At 40.7% G+C, this 21,811-nt stretch overlaps 2 protein-coding genes across 2 annotated transcripts; both read right to left on the reverse strand.

The window, feature by feature from the left end:
- Positions 1-3,324: 3,324 nt before the first annotated feature.
- On the reverse strand, positions 3,325-6,204 carry IGIP (IgA inducing protein). Its single transcript, XM_037509161.2, has one exon. It carries the CDS (start codon positions 3,651-3,653, stop codon positions 3,492-3,494), a length of 162 nt encoding a protein of 53 aa, XP_037365058.1. The 5' UTR covers positions 3,654-6,204; the 3' UTR covers positions 3,325-3,491.
- A 9,263-nt stretch (positions 6,205-15,467) lies between these two features.
- PURA (purine rich element binding protein A) lies at positions 15,468-18,085 on the reverse strand. Its single transcript, XM_037509164.1, has one exon. The coding sequence runs from the start codon at positions 18,027-18,029 to the stop codon at positions 17,061-17,063; it is 969 nt and encodes a 322-aa protein (XP_037365061.1). The 5' UTR covers positions 18,030-18,085; the 3' UTR covers positions 15,468-17,060.
- Positions 18,086-21,811: the final 3,726 nt, after the last annotated feature.

Below are 21,811 nucleotides of genomic sequence, written 5' to 3' on the forward strand. Positions count from 1 at the left end.
ATAGGAGGTCTGGTCTAAGATAGGTGCCTGCTGGGGGAATATTCAGGGAAAAGGAAAGGAATAACAAACTACATGAGATAATTCAAGAGCTTCATTCTCAGACCCTTTGATCAGGGCACTGTGGTTAGAGAGAGAGAGAGGCAGGAACAGTACTCAGGGCTGTGCTTACTTTAAGCAAGAGCAGTGGAGAAGAGAGGCTTGGAAGGGCCATTTGCCAGCTTTCCTCAGACCTGCTCTGAGTAAGTCATTCCCCCACGAAAGGGGAGGGGAAATGAAATGTGGATTCATTCATGAATCAACGTCCAGAACTGGAGGAACAGAAACAGGAAGTATGACTTTTGAGTTATGCGGAGAAATCCTCCTTTGCTATAGGGAACACTAGCTTTGCCACCCACCAGCTGAACACATCCTGAGGTGAGGCCACGATAGGGTCAGGAAGATCCTACTAGTTAGCGTAAGAGGAGGCAGAATTTGGAGAAGGCAATATGCACTCGAGGGACTGAGGTCAAGCATGTGTCCCAGCATCAGCCTGCTGGACTCGGACTTGAATTCTAACTGTGTGACCCTGGCCAGGTAACTTAATCTCTGGGTCATAATTCTCTAAAGCGGAGGTAATACTAGTGCCCATCTCACAGGGTTGTATTAGGAATTGAAAGAAATAATGTAGATAAAAATGCTCAGCTTGGAGACTCGCATATTTTAAGTACTCAATGTTAGTGGGGAAAAAAAAAAAAAAAAGTCCAGAGAAAGGCAAATACTGTATAATCTGTTAAAAGTGGAATCTAATTAAAGAACTCATAGTAAAATAAATCAGATTTGTGGTTATCAAGGATGGTTGGGAAGGGGAATCGGAGGAAAATAGAAGGCACAAACTTCCAGGAACATAAGTTCTAGGGATGTGACATATGACATGCTGACTAGTTGCTGTATGACATGTGCAAAAGTTGCTAAGAGAGTATATCCTAAGAGTTCTCATGATGAGGAAAAATACTTTCTTTTTATTATATCCATATAAGACCATGGATGCTAACAGAACTGATGCAGTAATCTTTAACAATATATGTGTGAACCATTACGCTGTATACCTTACACAGTGATGAGTCAAATATAACTCAATAAAACTGGGGTGGGGAATTATTAAAAGTGATGGACTTGGAAAAAAAATTTAGGACAATGGCAGTAGAAACCCACCCACAGTGTTATGGCCCAAGACAGAGAGAAAGTGGAGCCAGGCTGGAGCTGCTGCCTATCTCCCCAGGAGAAACCTCTCCTCCCTGGGGAGGGTCTGCAATGACAGCTGGGCACTCGGGGGCGTCAGGACTCCCAGGGTGGTGAGGTTAACTGGAAACCCAGCTAGCTGTAAGGTGCGGATATCCTTCTCTTAGTCTGTTTTGTGACATTTTCTCACTGCCAACCTAAGTGCCAAATGACCTAATTTGAATAAATCAAAATGAACGAAAATCAATGTTGGCAGGAAAATTGGAATGTTATGGGGAACCTTCTGGAGATCTTCAAACTTAAGGTAGAACTCCCATTTTCGGGGGTTGGGGGGAATCAGCTCCTCCTCTTCAGGTTCCAGAGCTGTGGGGGACAGTAGTACAGTGGAAGCAGTGCTGGCCCTGAGGTCAGCTGCAGTCAAAGGTGGAAAAAGATTCCTCTCTCCTCTGATCCTGAATGAGCAGAACCTCTTCCAAAACCCGGTACCCCAAATCAAAAAAAGTCTTGTCTGCTTGGAAAGAAGTTGTTACTGGAACAGGGAACAAAGAGATTTCTAAAAACCATGCAAAAGAGCCAAAGTGAATGACATGCCACATAAAAAGTTAACATCCACTGGAGGTGGGGGTGGGAAGAACTTGCCAATTACATCACTTTAGAAAAGAAAGAGCTAAGTTAAAATGACAAACAGTTCTGTTGAACATGCTGGGCTTCTTTCTTAAGGGGCTCTTATGGCCCTAAAAGCTTTGCCCTATAGTTCAGATCTACCCCAAGTCTGGGGTATTTGGCCTGTAGTCTTACAGAACCTCACCCCTTGCTCTCCAAGATGGCCACAGGGCATATTTAATTGCAGACCTCTCCCACAGGACCCAAGGGTTTGCCTTGTTCCACCTTGAGGAACAAGGAGAGAGGAGAATTTGGTCTCCTCTTCAGGAAGTATCCACCTGCTTGACCTCTGTGTGCCCCCCAAATGACAGGTACTGGAGAACTTAGGGGAAACTTAAGTTTGTTAGCACCTCACTCTCCTCCCCCTCTCACCTCCCACCCCTGTCCCCCTCAAATACTGGCACCTTCAGCTCTAAGTCTTTACACAGCAAAATTTCTACATTATTTCTATTGGAGTTGGTGGCTGTCAGATGTGGAAGCTAGTCTAACTCTGCTGTGCTCTACAAAGGAGGGCTATTTTAGCAAGAGAATAAATCAAAACAAAACAGTCTTGGGATTCATGCAAGGAAGACGGGAACTGTGAATCTGTGAACTTGAGATAGTTCTATGTCCAAGCACCGGTTTTTAGAATGTAACTGCTGTCATACACATGTAAGTAACATTGGAAAAAAAAAAAAATCCTATAGTGTTCCAAGCCTTCCTCAGATCCAGCCCCTCAGCGAAAGCATCAGTAAAGATAAAATGAGTAGAAAGTCACAAATGGCACTTTCAACTCCACTTCTAAAGACTGAGGGAGTCTGAGGCCTTCACTGATTTTAGTCAAAACTGGGATGGTTCTTTTTGGGCAGATAATCTAAACTTCCACGAGAAAGTCCTGTTAAAACTCTTTTGCTCACTCCCGTGCCACATTTTATCGGTAACTTCATTTATCGTCTACCACTCCACTCACTAGAAAAGCAGTTTTGAAAGGATCTTATTTTTAAGCACAACCTCGATTTTCTGTAGGGGATTCTCTTCATCTTTTGTTATATATGCTTTTATAACTCTTCCACTTTCCCAAACCAACTCCAACTTTAAAACAACAGAAAACCTTCCATGGGAAAGGAGCATGATCTACGAGAAAAGTTTTTCTTTTCAGCTGTGATGGCTAGGTTAACCGTCACACTAACAGAGAATTTAAAAAACTGAATCAAGCAGCAAGATAGGGAGGCCATTCACATAAAATCTTTAAGAAGAACCTATTTGTTGTCAAAGGGAACATAAAAGAGAGTTTTCCAGTGTGAGAGAGAGCACACTTCGGGATCACAGCCAATTAATGACCAGCCAAGTATACCTGCTGCTCAGTCCTAAAAGCGGTTTCCACCTATTATTAAAAAAAAAAAATCCAAGAGCAACCAGACCGCCACCCCAAAGGCACTGAAACAAAAGACTGATCTGTTTATGTAGTCACATGAAAAATAAACATCTTTATTTTTTGCCTACTTTATTTCATTTTTTCAAATAAAATTTAAATCTGTACAAAGTATACTGTTACAGTATATATTTTATAAGAATCAATGCCTAAAAGAATCACAATACTTCAATAAGCAGTACAGCAGACCTCGCTAGTTTCAGCTTTGATATTGAACAAACTCAAGCCGGCTGATGCACAACACATTTGCTTGGTTTCCACATGGTGAGTTCCCAGCACTGAGATGGGAGAACATGACAGCAAGTATGGTTATATTACAGCCCGACACACTGCGCTTCTTCATGTGATAATAACTGCACATATTTAATACAGAATGCTCAGATTTACTTTTTAAATTGCATTTGCTTACTTCTTAGTTGGCAAAATTCAGCATTCTTAATGGGGTCCCCAAACAGTGCAAATTAATGATATTCTACTGTATAATTGGCACATTTCCAATAAGGATTAACTTGTAAACGCAAAGAATATCACAACTTTGTCCTAAATTTTAACTAATATACATCTGGTCCATTTAACCAAAGTCATTTTGGAAAGATATTAAAGAACAATTATATTTCTGAAAGGATATAGTTTTGACCATTCTTTAGAGAAGATAAATTTTTAAATTGTCATTAAAATGTTTTACTATAAAAATTTTACAAACTTGATTAGAAATTTCAAGATTGATTCACAGCAGACAAATACAAACTGTTTATATTCCAACAATACCTACTCTTGGACTTTCAAATAGAGCACAACCATGTCAGCTGTGGTAACTAAAACTCTGAACAGTGTACTAAATTTATAAGTGGTGCTGGGTCTAGCAAGTGTAAATACACAGTATATTTTAATTAAAAGAATTGTCTTCTTTATACTTTATTTGTTTTCCCATAAGGAAACATTAATGTTTACATTCTTTAATAAAGTTAATCTTACATCAGAATATAACTTAATACTGTCAGCAACAGGGACCACACACAGTAAATAAGAAGCACATTTAAAATAAGTCTGAATTCACATAGATTAACATTTGTTGGTTAATAAAATATCGACAGTATTACAATCTTACAATATTTACAGTAAGAAAAATCTAGAGTAATATATACCTTTCACAGCAGGATTCCTTTTTTTTAAAATTTCTTCCAGTTTGGGATTGTGTATACACAAAAAAGCTCAAATAAAACGACTCTGCAATATAATCTTAAAATAATGACTAGTGGGGGAAATTCTATCACAACCATTGAAAATAATGGTGACTTTTCACGGAGTCTGTGGCATCTGAGAACCCAGTTAATTAACCAAAGTCCTGCTCAAACCAGCCTCAAGTTACCCAGATTAAAGCTGCAGAACTCCGGCCTTCCCTGACTGCTGAAAACCCAACAGATTTTCTCAACATGCTATAAGAAAAGAGGGAAAGTAGGTTTCAGCTCACACCTCATGGCTGGAAGCCTCCGGCCAGTGCACATTCCCCAAATTATGCTAAAAGAGGGCCAATTTCATCCCCAAAGCATCACAAGTTTATCTTCCAAACACAGGGCCGCTCCTGTGTGTTCTCCAAGTACACCAGGGTCACTCATTCCTCAACTCTTGTGCATTAGGACAAGGCATGAACTTGGCCCATATAATACACACCAGCATCTTAGAGACTTGGGACTGGGGCAAAGAAACAGACTAGTGCAAGTTTGCACTGAGATCAACAGGGAAAATGGGAAGCGATGCACATTTCCAATTAGAATGGCAAGAAGAAGACCCACATCCCTAAACTGGAATTTGGCCAGGGCATCAGAGTTAGCACCCCCTCTCTGAGTACCACAAGCGATTAGGATGTATCCTCTGGGCCTCTTCCAAAAGAGAGCATCTATAGCAAGTAATACCGTGTGGGACGTTAGTTCAGTGATGACTCCCAAGAAAGTTGATACAATTCTTGAATCTGGGGCTGTCCACAGCACTTGAGGTCACTCATCTGAGCTGTGACCTGTCCCAACCCTGCTTACTTTAAGAGATCTGATGGGCACAGAGCACTCAGGGATACAGCTGCTGGCTACTTTGGACTCTAGATCTCACGGGTAATCAACAGGTATCTGGGATTGAATTAGCAAACTGTACCATAGCTCCTTAAACAGACACTGTCAGGTTTGAAATCATGTCAAGCATGAATCTTCGCTGTCAGGTCAGAAATCAAAGTGGGAACCTTCCCACATCAGCCAAGGTTATTTTGTCAAAACCTTAGAGGAGTTGGACAGTTTTTCATGTTACGAGCGATTAGTTTACTTATTTCAGTCAAGCTGGATTGACAAACCAGACTGATCTATTTAGTTAGCTTTGTTTTTGTTTTGTTTTGTTTTGTTTTTGATTCTTATGTGTTAGCCCAAAACTGTTGTACTTGGGCTAAATACACTGACAGAGAAAATTCAAGCAACAAAAGTTTTCAGCAAACTTCTGTGGCATTTTCTTTTTCGAAGTCAAAGCAAGATCTAAAGGTATTTCTACCCAACAAAGTCTGTTTAAGAGTTTAATGTTATTTCCTTTTTGGTCCTATACAGAATGCTATGACTTCTATATAGGTCTGAATGCTGCTCCATGTAGATTCCTTCTGTATATCTAAAAATATATACTTTTCAGTAGTTCAATACATGGTTAATCTTCCCAGAGAGGAAGATTTTGTAATCACATGTTGCAAAGTAGAAAAACATCTCCTTTCTAAGAAAGGAAATATACTTTCCTATTGTACACTTTTGAATAAGCCCAAAGGCATGCACCAAAAATCATTATTAAAACTAATACATGCACTAAAATGGTGTAGAGTTAGACTTAAAGTGCTGCTTCTCAATTTTCAAATTTGGAGAAGACATTCTGTCAGTAGTTGACTCAAAGACATCCCCCCCAACCCACCCCACTCCATGGCATCAAGAGAGGAAAGTAAAAAGTATGCATAAATCTTTAAACTATTCTTTACATGGGGTAAAGGACAGATATATCAACTATTCTATTTATAAACTGGATTCCCAGTCTTAAACAAAATCAGTATTTACTGGTAAAAATTGTCAAAGCTAATACATCCAAACAAATGTTACTAGTAAATAATATTCTACATAGAGAATAATTTACTTTGGTTTTATGCACCTTCTCAAAAATACTGGTGTCCCATGTCACCAACTGATGTGTTCCAGCAAAGTTATAAGGCAAATCTTTTTTTTCCCTAGTGACATCTTGTTTCCCAATAGACAAAACTAAAATCTTTTGGTGAGGAAGGGGTTAAGATAATGGCTAACCCCTAGTCATCCTGAGCATTGTGGTTTATCAAACTCTACCCTGCTAGAAGCTGTCAGGCACCCTGACCCCTGCCTTGAACCTTAACACTAGACATGGCTCCCATGTCTAGAGAGGGATGCCCTGACTCCTTAGAAACAGCTCTCAGAACTTTACTTCTTTTTCCTTCCATCTGGATGGTCTAACGTCTAACAAAGCTGGTTACAAGTCACAATTTTAAGTAGGGGCCACCATCTAACAATAATTCCTATCTCAATGTTTTAAGCCAATAGTTTCTAATTTTATCAATTAAATGCATTATTATTATTATTTTTCCTATGGAGTTTACTTAGAGCAGAGATTCTTAACTTGGGTTTCAGAAGATAAGAGATGCCCCTGAGGTTATACGCAAAATTATCTGTGTAGGAGCAGTTTTTTTTCCCCCTGGGGAGCGGGTCCACCACGTTCATCAGATTATCAAAGGTATCTGTGACCCCAAAAAGGGGTTACAGGGATTTAGAGGGATACCCGTAATTTCTTTCATACCAGGATGGAGGGACGGGGGGCAGAAACTAAAAATGGCCTCAATAAAAAGGGCCAACTTATTGATCTTTCCCCTTTATTCACATTTGGGAAATAAGTGCTTCAAACTAGGAAAAATAATTAAGCTGATTGAACTCCAATAAAAATAATCAAAGCCATTTTCTAAATTTTTTCGTTTTTCATATATGGTAAAGTTTGTCTCCAAGAAAACGCTTGGAGACTGAGTTTTTGTCTCTTCCTAAAGAAAATTCATAGATATAATGTTGATCATCATCTACATTTAAAGAACTGACAACATGAAACTTAAGACAACAGCAATGATATGAGCCTCTAATTTACAATTTTGAGTAAAGGATTATCTAGAGTCAAATACACATTCGTCAACTTTCATTTCCCAAAATTGGTCCGCATTTAGACAACGACCAGCACAATTCACCAGATAAACCTGTAACCTGAACAAGGAAGATTTAGCTTTCTATCCAAATTAAAAACAAAGCCACAGATTCCACAACAAAGTCCAGCCACAAGCATTCACAGTGATGCATTTCAAATACATCACTGAATTTCCAACAAAATTTGCAAACATAAGATCCGGAATGACTAGCAAAACATGCTGAGAAGAGCATGTCAAGAATTAAAACACCACTCCCTGCACCCCCATCCAGAAACACACTCAAGCATTCCAAAAATAAACCAGATCTGAAAAGAGGCCTCTCACTTCTTGGTTTTAAGTATGAAGCATCTAAAAGGCTATAGGGAAGGGAATATAAAATTAAATAAAAATCAAAAATAATTTTAGCCAAAACACATTTCTGTTCTATTGACAAAACTGTCAAACTTTTTTTCTTTTGCAATTCTGAACACTGTTGTACAATCTCACTAAGACAAAAAAAAAAATATTCACAGGTACACATTTTGTTCCATTCTTTCTAGAGTACATTTTTGAGGTTATAAGAATGCTTCTAGTTAAAGTCCCTTACTCCTTGCCACCCTCGCCTCAAAAAGTGAGTCAACCTTGAATTCCAAAAAGGAATATTCATTTAATATAATTATTTCAATACCAGTTATAGCATACTGACCATGAAGAAACTCTATATTACAGAAATCTACACGAAAGAGGGAGCTGCCACTTGCCACTCGCTTCACGTCTAGCTTTTTAAGCCAATACCTAGCAAGACTCAAATCTCATTGACTTCAGTTGAAAACCAATCAACACTCCAGAACTAGGCCATCTCAGGCTGGAAATTGCAAAGAGATCATTTCATATACATACATAATACATACATACATACATACATACATACATACATATATATATATATTCCCTATCCTAAGCTTCACTTTGTCTATTCAAATAGTTTAATAAAGCTCACGTTTACAAAGGATTTTACTGGCAAATAAAGGCCCATATTAAAAATTTTATCAAAACAAAATTTTTATTCTATATAGCTAACACTAAGAAATATTTTCTTGGACTTATAAAGTATATTTAATTGCATATAAGTTTTGCTTTGGGTGGGATATTGAAAATAATTCTGTAAGAAATTAGAAAAGACTAGAAACAAAAATGAAAGTGACTAGTCCTGAATTTAAAAAAATCAAGTGCAAAGATAAATAGTGCAAATAAAGAAAATTAGAAATTTCATAGGCAACTTCACATAGTCTTTCCTGCTTTTGCACTTTTACACACTGACAACTTTATAAACCCTAACAACTGTATGCAGCATGGAAATGGGCTATCATTTATCTCCATTGACTAGACTCAAGGAAGTCTTTCAAAGATTTGTCTCACAGTCATTTAAATCACTGGTTCTTGACACAGCTTTGGGAATTCACCTTTCTTGAAGCGATTCCTAAGGGAGGGGCTATTTAAGAAGGCTCTGCACTGACTTAAACAAGTTATAGTACGGATCTGTACTATAATTAAAATCTGACACACAATAAAATGTGGAAATCATATCAAGTGCCAACTCTACAAAATCACCTATAACAAAGATAAATCTGCTATTGTTAACGAACTCGACATTTGTAACAATTAAAAAAAGTCACCTTCCAAACACAAAATCAGAACAACTTTTTGGCTATCTTTAAAGAGATTTTATCACTAACATACAAATTTGGGTAAAATTGAACTTGAAAGTAACCAGTCAATAGCACTGAGACTAAGTCGACACCAAACTAGAAAAGTTAATATAAATATACTTGAATTATAAAAAAAAATGAGTATTACAGCAATTCTTTATCTTAAATAATTTAAAATGATCCTAGGATAATGGGAACAGAAAACTAAACACAACCAGTTCAGCCTACAAAGGACATAAAGAACTTCAAATATGTACAAAATTATATTAGTCACATCTGCCACGACTGAAGTCTCAGGAATTCTACAACTCTAAAGTAACATGGACGGTAGGAAAATAAACACAAACCTGTAGGCAGGGGTATGTTATCTAGTTCCAGAAATGCAGTATTATTGAGGACCTCATAAAGCCTACAAGACTAAATAGTTGTTAGGATTGAAAATGAAGAAGAAATTAAAATATATATATAAAGTTGCAATTTATTGTTTCTACCCAGTTTTTTTAATCCTCTAGCTTAAAAATTTATGTGGACTGAAGGCTCAAGGTTCTGTAAAGCCAAGGCATAATATGGATCTTTGTGGACTGTAAAATGGAATGATTTGACCTAGGACTATTTTGAAAAGTAAATAAAACTACATTGTAACATGAGCTCAGAGAATAATGTGTGTAACTATTTCTGATAGTTTAAAAATGACAACTCTGAAAAAGTTTGAAATTTATCCTCTTTCCTCCAAAATAGTTAAGTCCCCAGTACCAACTTGGCTGGACCAGAAAAGTTGCCATCCCACCTTTGTGCTACTTAATTTGTCCTAATAAAGCAAACACCCTACACCTGAAAAAAGATTTGTAAATACATCATCATAACATCAAGTTACAGACCTAAAGCTTTCTCATAACCAACAATGGACGGGACCCATTTTCTCTAGCTTTATTGAAACTTCCTTACTGAACATCAACTCCATTGTCCTTAGCAAAAAACATTCATTTACGACTCCATCTTAGTAACTTCTCCTACCTGCAATAACAATTTCTCCCACTCTACCTCCAATCAAGTTATTCCTTTATTTACCTCTCATGCTCCCGTTTATGAACACATTAAACAGCTCTCCCCGTTCTGTGCTCAAATTTCTATACCAGTTAAGTCTCAGCCCCCAGTAACTTCCCCCAAATACACATACTTCTTACTCTCTTCAAAAGTCACAATTTCTTAATGTCCATGCCCATCAAACTGCCAACTTATGACTATGGGAAAAACAGCAGTCAGAAAAAAACTGCCTCATTACCTCATAATATACAATTCTTTCTGGATCATCAGTTAGCTATGTTTTAAGGCAGGAGTCAGCAATTTCTTTACTTCCCTCTCAAGGGGGTTAAGCTTGATTGCTACTGGGCAGGCTTTCGACAAGAACAAGAATAAGGAGAAAAAGGAGAGAGAAACAAGGAAAAAGGAGGATAGGAGAAAGAAAATGCCTATGTATATGGTTGGTAGGTAGGTAGGTAGGTAGGTAGATAGGTAGGTCGGTCAAATACCACCAACTACCTGCACTGGAAATTGCCAATTCACTCCAGCTGAATGGGAGTTTTACCCAATCTTACCATGTGTTTAACAATTCATTACCTGATGGCCATCACTAAACTAGCCAAGATAAATACCTAAGTCACCTGTCCCACAAGTGTAATGGCCACTTCATAATAGGACATTTTAAGTCCTCCTAGGATCCTTTTGTATGTCAATGCAGTTTAGACCAAAACACATGGTAAAAAGAGTTATTTTCATATTGTTCGAAATTCTAGCAGACAAGGGCTTGGTTCTAGAACTTGGAGTCCTCTTGAATCATTACAGTAGATCCTAAAATCAATAAAACTGAACTATTTAGCTTGATTTTTTTTTTCATGAAATGCTACCAAAATTTAATTATTGAGCAAATTACTGATAATCATCAAAAGCAAAATAGATAGTCATGAAAACACAAAAATCCTGAAAATCCAAAATGAGTAAAATATTTCTGGTCTGTGAGAAGTACATTTCATGCAGAGGATCACCACCATGTTGCTACCTATCAAACAAGACAATTTTCCACAAAAGCAAAGCACATCAGGAAAAAAAATTACCAAACATAATATGGGGACAAAATAAAAATGAATAGTGCTTGCTTCGGCAGCACATATACAAAATAAAAACGAATAGCTATGAAATTCTTTTTAAGAAAATGTTTTTAACAAGTGATCTTTCCATATTCAACTTTTCTAAAGACATAAAGTGCCATCAAAACTTTGCAGTCAGTTTAGCAGCTAAAAGATGACAAACTATTGGCTTGAAACCTAGCATATCTTTCACTTTTCACCTGGTTGTTCTTGCATCCTGAAACTCTACCTGCTAGTTTAGGTTTATCTTCACTTAGTCCGTAATGAAATTTCTGTTCAGAAAGAATCTGTGAAATGTCTAGGCCTTAAGTTTAGGTTTTAGGATCAAATAACTCCTCAAACATTAAAAGGCTATCTTTAAAATGTTGCAAATTCTCTACAGTAATTCATGCTGCTGGGTGAAAACAATAATTGTAAGAGCAGTAATCATTTTAGTTTTTATCATGTACTTCATTATGAAAAGCCTACATTCAGTTAGCTTGCAATGGGAAAAAGAAACCCTACATATATCATAAAGTATAATTTGAAAATGGATAGACTTGAACAGACAACTTTCACACAAATAATTTCAGCAAAATTATTCACTTTGCTGATTCTAATAAATTCTTTCCTATTCATTCCATTCTCATGGGGCAATATATCTCCAAATTACGAAGATATTCAGGTTTAGGGATAATAAACTATAAATGTTATACTCAGAGTTATCACCAATTGTTTCAAATCTAAGTTGCTAAAGATTCCCTTGCTTTAGTAACCTTTTACTAGAGAGCAGGATCTCATTCTGATATTGAAAAGACTCTTAAAAGGAGATAAAAGTCATTAGATTTGGTATCTCATTCTTTATAGGGAAGAACCTTAAAAGCATGTTCACACGTAAAACAAAATGAACTGTGGAGCTATGAAAGCCACCAGAGGAACAATTTCAGAAATCCCCATTATAAAACCATCTAGAAATGTGTGTGTTTGTGTGTGTGTGATATGAAAAAATGAGTGGGAATATCTGAGAGGTGAACCATATGTGGAAAAATAATCATGCCCATGGTGGGGTCACCATGGATGGCAGAAAACCCAAAATGTCACAAAAGAAAAATGTTAAGTTTAGAAAGTTTCAAGTGCCAAATGCAAAGCACAGAAACCAAAATAAATGAGATGACCCCCACGAATATCAAGTTCCATAGGAAAAAAGGAAGAAAAAAATTGACATATGCATCATCTGACATGTGCATACACCAAATCTTAACTGACTTAAAGAGGCTATAAAGTGCTTGGGCCATGGCACCCACCCGGACTCTTGTTATCAACAGACTTTTCTTTCCCCTCCCTTCCACCCCAATTTAGTTCCGTATTCCTGCAGAAAAAAATACACTACTCCTATATTAATAAGAAATGAAAACAGTGAGTACAACTGATATAGATCCATTGACTTTTATTACAAATGTACTTGATCACTTGGCTTCAAAAAGTTTAAAATCAATACCCTATTTTCTGTATGCCAGTACAAAGCAAACTTTTACAAATTAAATACCTAAAAATTTGACAAAAATATTAAAATTTGATGAAAAACAATTATAAAAATCCTTAATCTCTCTCTCTTCAAAAAAGGAGGCAGTCTTCCCAGTCCTATTATACAATATTAATAATATTCACCATTTTTAGAATAGGTAGCTAAATTATATTTTTCTGTTAGCATACAAAAACTCTTAGTCTAATAGAATTTATTTGTATATGCTCCAGTTAAGTTTGTGAATGCCATCTGATTGCAATATAATCAACTATCTTTAATTGAATCCTAATTTACACTTATTTAATAATTTGCATAGTTTAAAAGGGATAAAGGTTACTCTACAACTAATTATCATAGGCTATTACAGTGCTATTTTTCAAGGCAATAAGTATTTGCTCCCAAATGAAATGATCTGTCTTCTTTAGGCAGGGGTTAAAAATACTAGCAGCTTTCTCCATTACCTGAAAAATCAAATCAAAATAGTTATCCATCTCTAGATGCGAAGACCTTAGAAAACACACTTTGCTATACTTTGCACTTTGAGTCAATTACAAACCCCTGCATGGGAAAATTAGAAAGTGAGACTTTCAAGGTTTTTAATTTGTTGGTTTTGGTTTCTACTCTCCATGGCTTTTGAGAAGCTGGAAAAGTTTGTCTTTCCTGACTCGCATTGTCTTTTTTTTTTCATTTGGCAAATATTCATCTATCTCCAATCTGTATCTAGTGGAGGAAAAGCCAACATAGCTTTTCTTATGAACTTCCTTTGTCGTCAAAGGCATGTATAATGATTTCTACAGTTCTGGTTAGTTAACTTTAGCTCCCTCTGTGGCTGGATGACTGCTGCTTCTAACATCAGCATGATAAATAGGAGGCACAAGTAAAAAGTAGCTTTAAAAAAGATTTGGTGATTTAAAAGAAAAAAAAAAAAAAAACACCAAACACACACATATATATGGGCATTTCAGATCTGGTGGCTGATCTCTGAATTAAATTACTTGACAGTGTCTCTCATTTTAAAGAACATCAATATTGCAATGCATTTCAAGTTTTCTTTTATACTTAGGCAAATAATATAGTTTAACCAAGCTCTTGGACCTTAATTGTAAGACAAAGCAGATCATTAAAAATAAGGCATACTTGCAGGAATTAAGTTTTGTTTGCTTGTTTTTGGCACATTTGATCATACTGTCTTCTATGAATAACACATATGGTCAAATATACCATTTCCTTTTTTGTTTCAACACAAAACAGGGTATACCAACCAGTGAAATAAAAACAAGGAAAAACTCCAACATAAAACACTGAGATATAGAACCTTGGTAAAGTACCGAGCACCTGGGAGAAAGGGTGGGGAAAGGATGCAACAGGAGAGGGGTGAAGGGAAGGTTGGGTGTGTGGGGAGATAAAGTGAGATGCAAAAAAGAGCATCTTTACAGTCACTTAGTCTTTTCTATAATCACCTCTGAAGTCTTAAAAGATTTGCATGTGGATTTCTTTTTAGATCCACTGACCGTAAATCAGACACTGGTTTCAGAATCTTAGTAAGATTGTGTTTAACTGTTATAGTGTAAAGACAATTGCACAATACATGTGCTTCTTAATCCGGTAGGATTCCAAGCAGAATCTGAAGTCTATAGGTAAGCAAGGCTTCACTTTAGGTTAACTCTGACCCTAAAGAAAACCTCATGAAAGAACTCGCATCTCAAAGAAAGGACACTTTGCCTAAGTTTGCTGTGTTTTTGTTGACTTGCACTACTTATTGCTGGCTACTACGAAACACTGATCTAGGAGTACTCCAACAACCTGTAGTACAAGGCTTAACTTTAAGAAGCTATAGTAAACAAGAGACAAAATCAAAGCAATTCTCTTTCCTAACTAGTAACAACACAGAGAATGCAGTCTTTTCCATATCACAGTTAAAGTACAGTGAACAAAACAGCTCAACGAACCTTAAGACAAAAAAGTGCAGGTTATTAATGTTTACATGCAGTTGATAAGCATTCCAAATGTCACATTATGCACTGTAAAAGCTCAACTTTACTATACGGAAATAAGAAAAATGCACCTTGGGGGGAGGGGAAAGCAATTTAATAATTTCCAGTGATTTTGTAAGTAAAGAAACTCCTAACTATTGTACGGTCACCTCTTATTCAACGTTGTATGAATATTAAAAGCAAACAATTTAATGGGAAAATGCACAGTACAATGGAAATAGCTTGTTATTCAACACATACAGTAGATCTCAAAAACAAAGACAACACACTCAACCAGGGAGTTTAAAAGTATCAAATCAAAACCCAAAGAACCAGCAGAACAAAAAGAAAAAAAAAAAAAAAGAATCCTTCAAAAGGACAACTGTTTCACCTTCCTAGGCCAATGCTTTAAAATGTGAGAAGCACCAATACCTTCCAGCTCCTACAGGTGGTGTCTTCTACATACAGCAGTTAGATCTAAATGGCTGGATTTGCCAAGAAACAATTCCATCCCCAGAACTCTACCAGACAAAATCCTTTTTTTTTTTTTAACCAAAATACTTTCTACAGAATTCCAAATCAAAATGTACTGTTTAAGGCATCTTTTTTTTTTATAACATTTTCTCTTCACTCAAAGATGATAGTCATGCAGCAGTTTAATGATAAAAATATATTAATATTTTACTATACAGCAGCAAGAAGTTAGTTGTCAAATAAAAGCACACAAACATCTTTAAATGAAAACCTGTAAGACTATCGTTACAAACAATTTCAGTTTGGAGGACACCAGTTTGGTAAAGTGCTCTCCTAAGCTTTGCATTTTCATACCCTACAACCTTGATTATATGAGTTATAGAACATACTTTTGATAGGCTTGTACACTTAGGGAACACAAATACACTTAGCATATAATGTAGCCAGTAATAACTAGCACCACAGCTACATGGAAATCCTTTACATACACCAACTTGGCTTTCACTTCTAAAATGAAACTCAGAATCCATGGCTCAGTAGGATAACTATAATTGTGTTGCTTTGCTTTTTAACAGGTCTACATAAGTTAAAAGCACTGGCGAAAATCAAAGGATAGCTTCAGACCTCTTACAAGTTTAGGAGACAGTGCTAGTGACCACAAAGACTCACTACCTGATGTCCAAGTACAGGTTCACTGGAAATTGCTGCACGTTAGTTAAATTTTTAAACTCTTTCTACACATAATAAAAAAAAATATATTATGAACGGTACAAGTACATCTCATATACACAATAATGACAAAAAACGCCTACTCAGTCAAAGCAAACAGATGCAGAAAAATATTATGGGAGATTTCCTTTTTCTTTCTTTCTCCTTTTCCTTTTACTATTTGAATAACTTTGGTTCCAACCGTAAAAATCACAACTTAGCAAATTTCATTTAAATGCCTTTTTTAATAATTTCTTCATGTTCACAGAAGTTTCACTGACCATTTTTTATATGTTTAAGGTCCAGATGCAATGCATATTGTATAAAAGAGAGCACTTATTGTTTACCTTGCATGAATTAAACCTACGTACCTTTAACTCTACAAACTTCTGCATAACATTTAGACAAAGCTCAGACACACAGCATGCCTAGCCCTCAAATATATATACACATCTCTAATCACAGGTATATAGGGTGTCAAATATACTATAACCTCCATGTAAGGTCTGAAATTTGGTAACAAAATGAGAAAAACTAAAAATATTATTTTACGTGTTCTAAAATATCTCTTTTTTGTGCTAAAGTCAAATGTTAGCTCAACATGAAAAGGACTTTTATATAATTCAGCAATATTATAATCTTGACCATTTTGCAAACACTTTTAATAATAATAGCTTAAACGTGTACAAAAGTTCTTGGTTAATTAGGGAAATAAACACTCAGTTCTTTATATTTTTTAATCAAGTAGGAAACACAGTTCATATAATGTTATTACTTTTTGTATTTTTTTTGTTTTTTGTTTTTAGCAGCTGCTTACTGTTTTATATGGTGGATAAAGTGGACAACATCCAGCGATGGGTGGCAAGTCAAGAAGAGAAACTGTCAGTTGGTGGAGGTTCTGTGGGTGGTGCTCCCTTGGAGTTAACAGTTAATTTTTTTTTAAACTTTTTAACTTTTTATTTTCTCTCTTTACAGTATATTTTCTCTGTGTGTGACTGTGTGTGTGTGTGTGTGTGTATGCATGTGTGGGGGTTTATTTTCATTCAGTTTGATCAATCTTCTTCCCCTTCTTCCTCACCCTGCAGTAGCAGGGTGGCGGCGGCGGTCTCCTCCTGCTGCTGCTGCTGCTGCTGGTGGAGCTGCTCACAGGCAGCTCGCTTCTCCCTCTGCTTCTCTTGGATCTTCTTCATCTCTTCCGAGTACTTGCAGAAGGTGTGTCCGAACTTGGCCCACACCTTGTAGGGCACGGTGATGGAGTTGCGGTAGGTGGGCTTCACCTCGCTCACGCGCATAAACACGCCGTACTTGTTGGAGCCCACATCGAAGAAGAAGCGCTTGTTGTCCACAGTCAAGGAGGTGCCCTCGGGCAGCTCGGCCGGCTCCTCCTCCACGCCGTAGTCGTCGATGAGCTTGGCCAGGGCGTCGCGGAACTCGATGAGCCCCTGCGCGGGCAGCGCGATGGTCTGGCCCTGCGTGGAGCCCAGGCCGGGCCCCCGGTTGACCGTCTGGCGGATGCGCAGAAAGCGGCCGCGCTGGTTCTCCTTGAGATCCATGTAGTACTTGCGGTTCTCGCGCACCAGGAACTCGCTCTTGAGCGCCCGGCGCGGCTCGTCCTGCGCCTGGGCCAGGTCGGGCGGCTGGCTGGGGCCCAGCTGCGCGTAGTGTTCGATGAAGTCGCCCAGGTAGTCGCGGAACTCCACGGCCACGGACATGGAGAGGGTGAGGCGGCTCTTGTTGCCGCCCGCGCCCACCTCGGCGATCTTCAGGAAGCGGCCCTTGGCGTTCTGCTTCACGTCCAGGTAGAAGCGCTTGTTCTGGATGTCCACCCGCTTGGAGGCCAGCTCCTGCGTCTCGTGCTGCAGCCCCCCCGGGGCCCCGCCGCCGCCGCCGCCGCTGCCGCCGCCGCCCCCGCCGCCACCACCGCCCCCGCCGGAGCCCGAGCCCGAGCCCGGGTGCCCCAGGGAGCCGCCCGAGCCCAGCGCCGCACCACCCTGCTCGCTGCCGCTGTCTCGGTCCGCCATGATGCTGCGCTCCGCCGCCGCGCCGCCGCCGCCTGCCGCTCCGCCCGCCGCCGCCTCAGTCGCCTCAGCCGCCGCTGCTTTCCCTCCCCGGCTCCGCCTGCTGCCGCCGCAACCCCCACAGCCAGCAGCGCTCTCGCGAGATCTGCGGGAGAGACGAGACAGACGAGACCCGGTAACAGGGCACTGACGCCCAGTACAGTAGCAGGCGCCCTACTGTACGCGCCCACCGCCCGCCGGCACGTGACCCGCGCCCCCTCCGCGCCTCCGGCCCCGCGCGCCCGCCCGCCAGGCGGCGCCCGCCCACCGGCCCTCGCCCCACACCCCGCCGCGCCAGGGGGGCGCGGGGCGCACCGCGTCGCAGCTGCCGCCGCCACCGCCGTGGCCGTCGCTGTCGGCCAGACCCCGGGCGGCTTCGGCCCAGGGAGTTGGGGGACTCGGGGGAGAGGGGACTGCAGGGGAGCGGGCCTGAGCTCTGCTTTCCTGTGACCCTAAAGAGAGGATGTTGGGGGAGGGGCCTGCGCGACGCCACTGAACCCGCTGCGGAGAGGGGACACCAAGTCACGGCCCCCCTCCCCGTGGGCCCCAGCCAGACTCAGACCCGGACCCAGACAGGCCCACCCGGCGCCCGCCCGGGCTGTCTCCTACCGCAGAGCAGAGCCCTGGCCGCAGAGGCGGGCGAGGAAGAGGAGCGGTGGTGCGGTGGTAGCCCTGAGCTGCAGAAGGGGCTGCCAGGGATGAGGACGGGGCGCCGGCGGCAGTGGTGCGGAGCAGCAGACACCTAGCCAGTCCCTCCCCTCTCCCTCCCCTCGCTCCCGCCGCTCCCCCTCCCCGCGCAGCGGCTCTGGCCTCAGATGATCCCGCTCCCCCCTCCCCCCAACCGCAGCCCCGCACAGTCGGGCGGGCGGGCGCACTCACCGGCGGGGGGAGCCGCGCAGAGGACGGCGGCCGCGCCAGGGCCTGGGTGCCCGCAGTGCCTGTTCCCGTGGGCTCCACTGCCCCCCCACAAGCAACAATCAAAAAGAAACCCCACACGCACCCAAAACCCTCGAATCAGGCCCCTCGGGGACCAAGACTGCCCGCCCGCTTCCCCCTCCTCCTCCCGAGATTTGGGGAAGGGGGGCACCAGCTCTGGGCCGAGCCCAACCGCGGTCGCCGGCCAGCTCTGCGGATGAACCAGGCCCTGCCGAGCCCTCAGCCCCCAGCCCACTCTTCTTCCTCTCGAGAAGGACCCAGAATGGAGGAGAAAACCCAGCAGGCTTTAGGAAATTCACAAGCTAAAAATGTCAGGAATTTCCTGGGAAACGCATTTCCTTACGGGATTCATTAAAGCAGGTTCGTTCGCCCCTTTCACCCCTCCTCCCAGAAACTTCTAAGTGTCAAGAAGAGCCCCTGCCTCCCCCCCAAATAAAACATTAAAAGAGCACGTTTATTAGGCAGACTGCTAGATTACCGGCCGTTAATTAACCAACAAGTCTTTGGAGAGTGACAGCTAAATGAGGGGTCGCTCTGATTTTAGAAAGGGGCTCAAATAATTGATTTATATCTTCCTAGATCTCAGGCATAAGCGAAGGCCTATTTTCCTCTTTCCCAGATAGATAGCAAATGTTTCCTCTCCCTCACTGCAGTCTGCAGTCCTGGCAGCCTGTGGGAAAGTTAAGGCCTATCTCCAGGGGATCCCCTGACAATGTCCCTATATTCTCCCCATCACCTTCTGGAGGGGTCTCAGAGAATACAGACTCCACAGCCCTACTCTTGGCATTTTCAAAAAAAAGCATGGACTGCTGCCCACAACCTGAGAAAAATGTGCTTATCCCATCCGTGGGCTCCGAACCCAGTGAACATCCCCGCTCCCCAAAGTAAGCCGACTTGTCTCTTTTACTGTTTGCCCCAGAGACAGTGGAGTACCTACTCACTCTAGCTTCCTGGAAAAAAGGTGGGTGAAGAAAAGACTAGAGATCAAGAAACCCAGACCAGTCCGGGGCTTTAGCCTGACCCTAAAATAACACTTCACCTCCGGGGCAAACCAGCCTGCTAAGAACTCCCAGCTTCCCTTTCTTTTAGCAAAGGCCCCATTCTACCCAGTATTAGCCATTTCAGCTATGGGTTGACATTTGTTACTTCCCACTAAAGAGGAAGAAACAGGGCAAAGCACCCTGACTACCAAAGAGCAAACTGGGGTAGTCCTATGAACTAGCCCTAGAACCCCCGTTTGTCCAGTGGTTCCTGAAATTGCTCCCTGAAGGAAAGGCCCACTCTGCGAGAAATCCAGGCTTCGGGCCTCATTTAAAAAAAAAAAACAAACATCCGTTTAGTTTGGGGGCACCCTCCAGTACCCCACAGGACCCTTTCGGTGCTTTTCCTGCACTCCCTCCCCTATCCCCAAGCCTGTCTGGAAAAGAATATAGGAACCCTCAGCACAAAAATGCATGTGCAAAGTGGCGGCTCCACCAGGCTCACAGAGTAGCGATCAGGACCCTGGATAGACCCCGGCCCCAAATAGGGTGGCAAAGGCTGAGTAGCAGTGTCTCCACAAAGACCCCTGCAGGATATGCATGCCTCATCTCCACTGAGACTAAATCTCACGAAATCCTACCTAGAAAGACCACTGCTATGCGTCAAGGGTTTACCTTGCGCAGAACCAAGCCCTTGCCCCATCCCCAGTGCTCAAAGTAGCAACAAAGCCAGTAGGATTGCGCTGTGGGGGGCAGTCGGCCCCTGCCTTTTGTCCTTGCAAAAGTTAACGCACCCCCACGCCCCCCCCCCAGAGAGAAAACTAGAGCTTGCAACTGTCCACCTTCTTGGACCATCTCTAAATTTCTTGCCCTTTGTCCCAAACATTTACATCCAGGGATTCTGAAGCAGTGTGCGTTTGGGAGTGCCCTGATTTTCTGAAACAGTGACTGTCTCCAGGAACGAGTTCTTAGTTCCCCAGCGCAGAGGCAACTGAAGAAGTTTCTAGACAAAACACAAATTAAATTTCATTTGCACGCTTATACTGGGAATTTTAAGCTTAAAACAGCGAAGGACTGAGACCTGAATATCTCTACGTAACTATGTACTTACTTCTTTTATGCTAGTTATTTTACGTATGTATAACATATATACACACCAGCAATATGTACCTGCAATCTTGCCTGCTTTATAAATGTATTTAAAAAGCAAACAAGATTATTAATGCCTTTCCCAAAGTAATCCAATGACAAACTACATATTTAGCACATTTCCACTGCTCACATAGTTCAGGATAAGCCTCTAGTGTGGGTTTTTGGTCAGACTGGCGGGTGGGGAAGGTGGGGAGAGAAAGTTGACTTTCCTTACACCATATAATATAGTACTTTAAAAGACAGTCTGGGAAAAATGAATATTGACTCAGAAAAATCTCACAACAAAAAGTTGAGAGCCTTAAATAGAATTTCAAAGTTAGATTTGCATGTTTGCACTGAAAATCCATTAGAAAATTTGTGAATTTAAAAAGACTACTAGCTATTTGTTGATTACCTAAACAATATACTAACTTGGTAAATGAAGTCAGCTCTAGTACTTAGTTGTCTGAATTTGTTATTTTTAAAAAATTGGTTGTAAAATGAAACCCACAAATTTCATTTCCTAATGTAGAAAAGACTAAGGGAAAACGAAATATAGTACTATTCAGTAAAATATCTGTTAGCGAAAAAATTGTCAGAATTACCTCTTTTCTCCTCAAGGTAGGTTTAATATTTTAAAAATCTCATAAATGTCTCTAGAATTCTTATGCTCTCTCATCAACACTGCACACATTTTGA

This window comes from Talpa occidentalis, unplaced genomic scaffold, assembly GCF_014898055.3.
Source record: "Talpa occidentalis isolate TD23 unplaced genomic scaffold, MPIMG_talOcc4v2.1 talOcc4.13, whole genome shotgun sequence".
NCBI classification, from domain to species: Eukaryota; Metazoa; Chordata; class Mammalia; order Eulipotyphla; family Talpidae; genus Talpa; species Talpa occidentalis.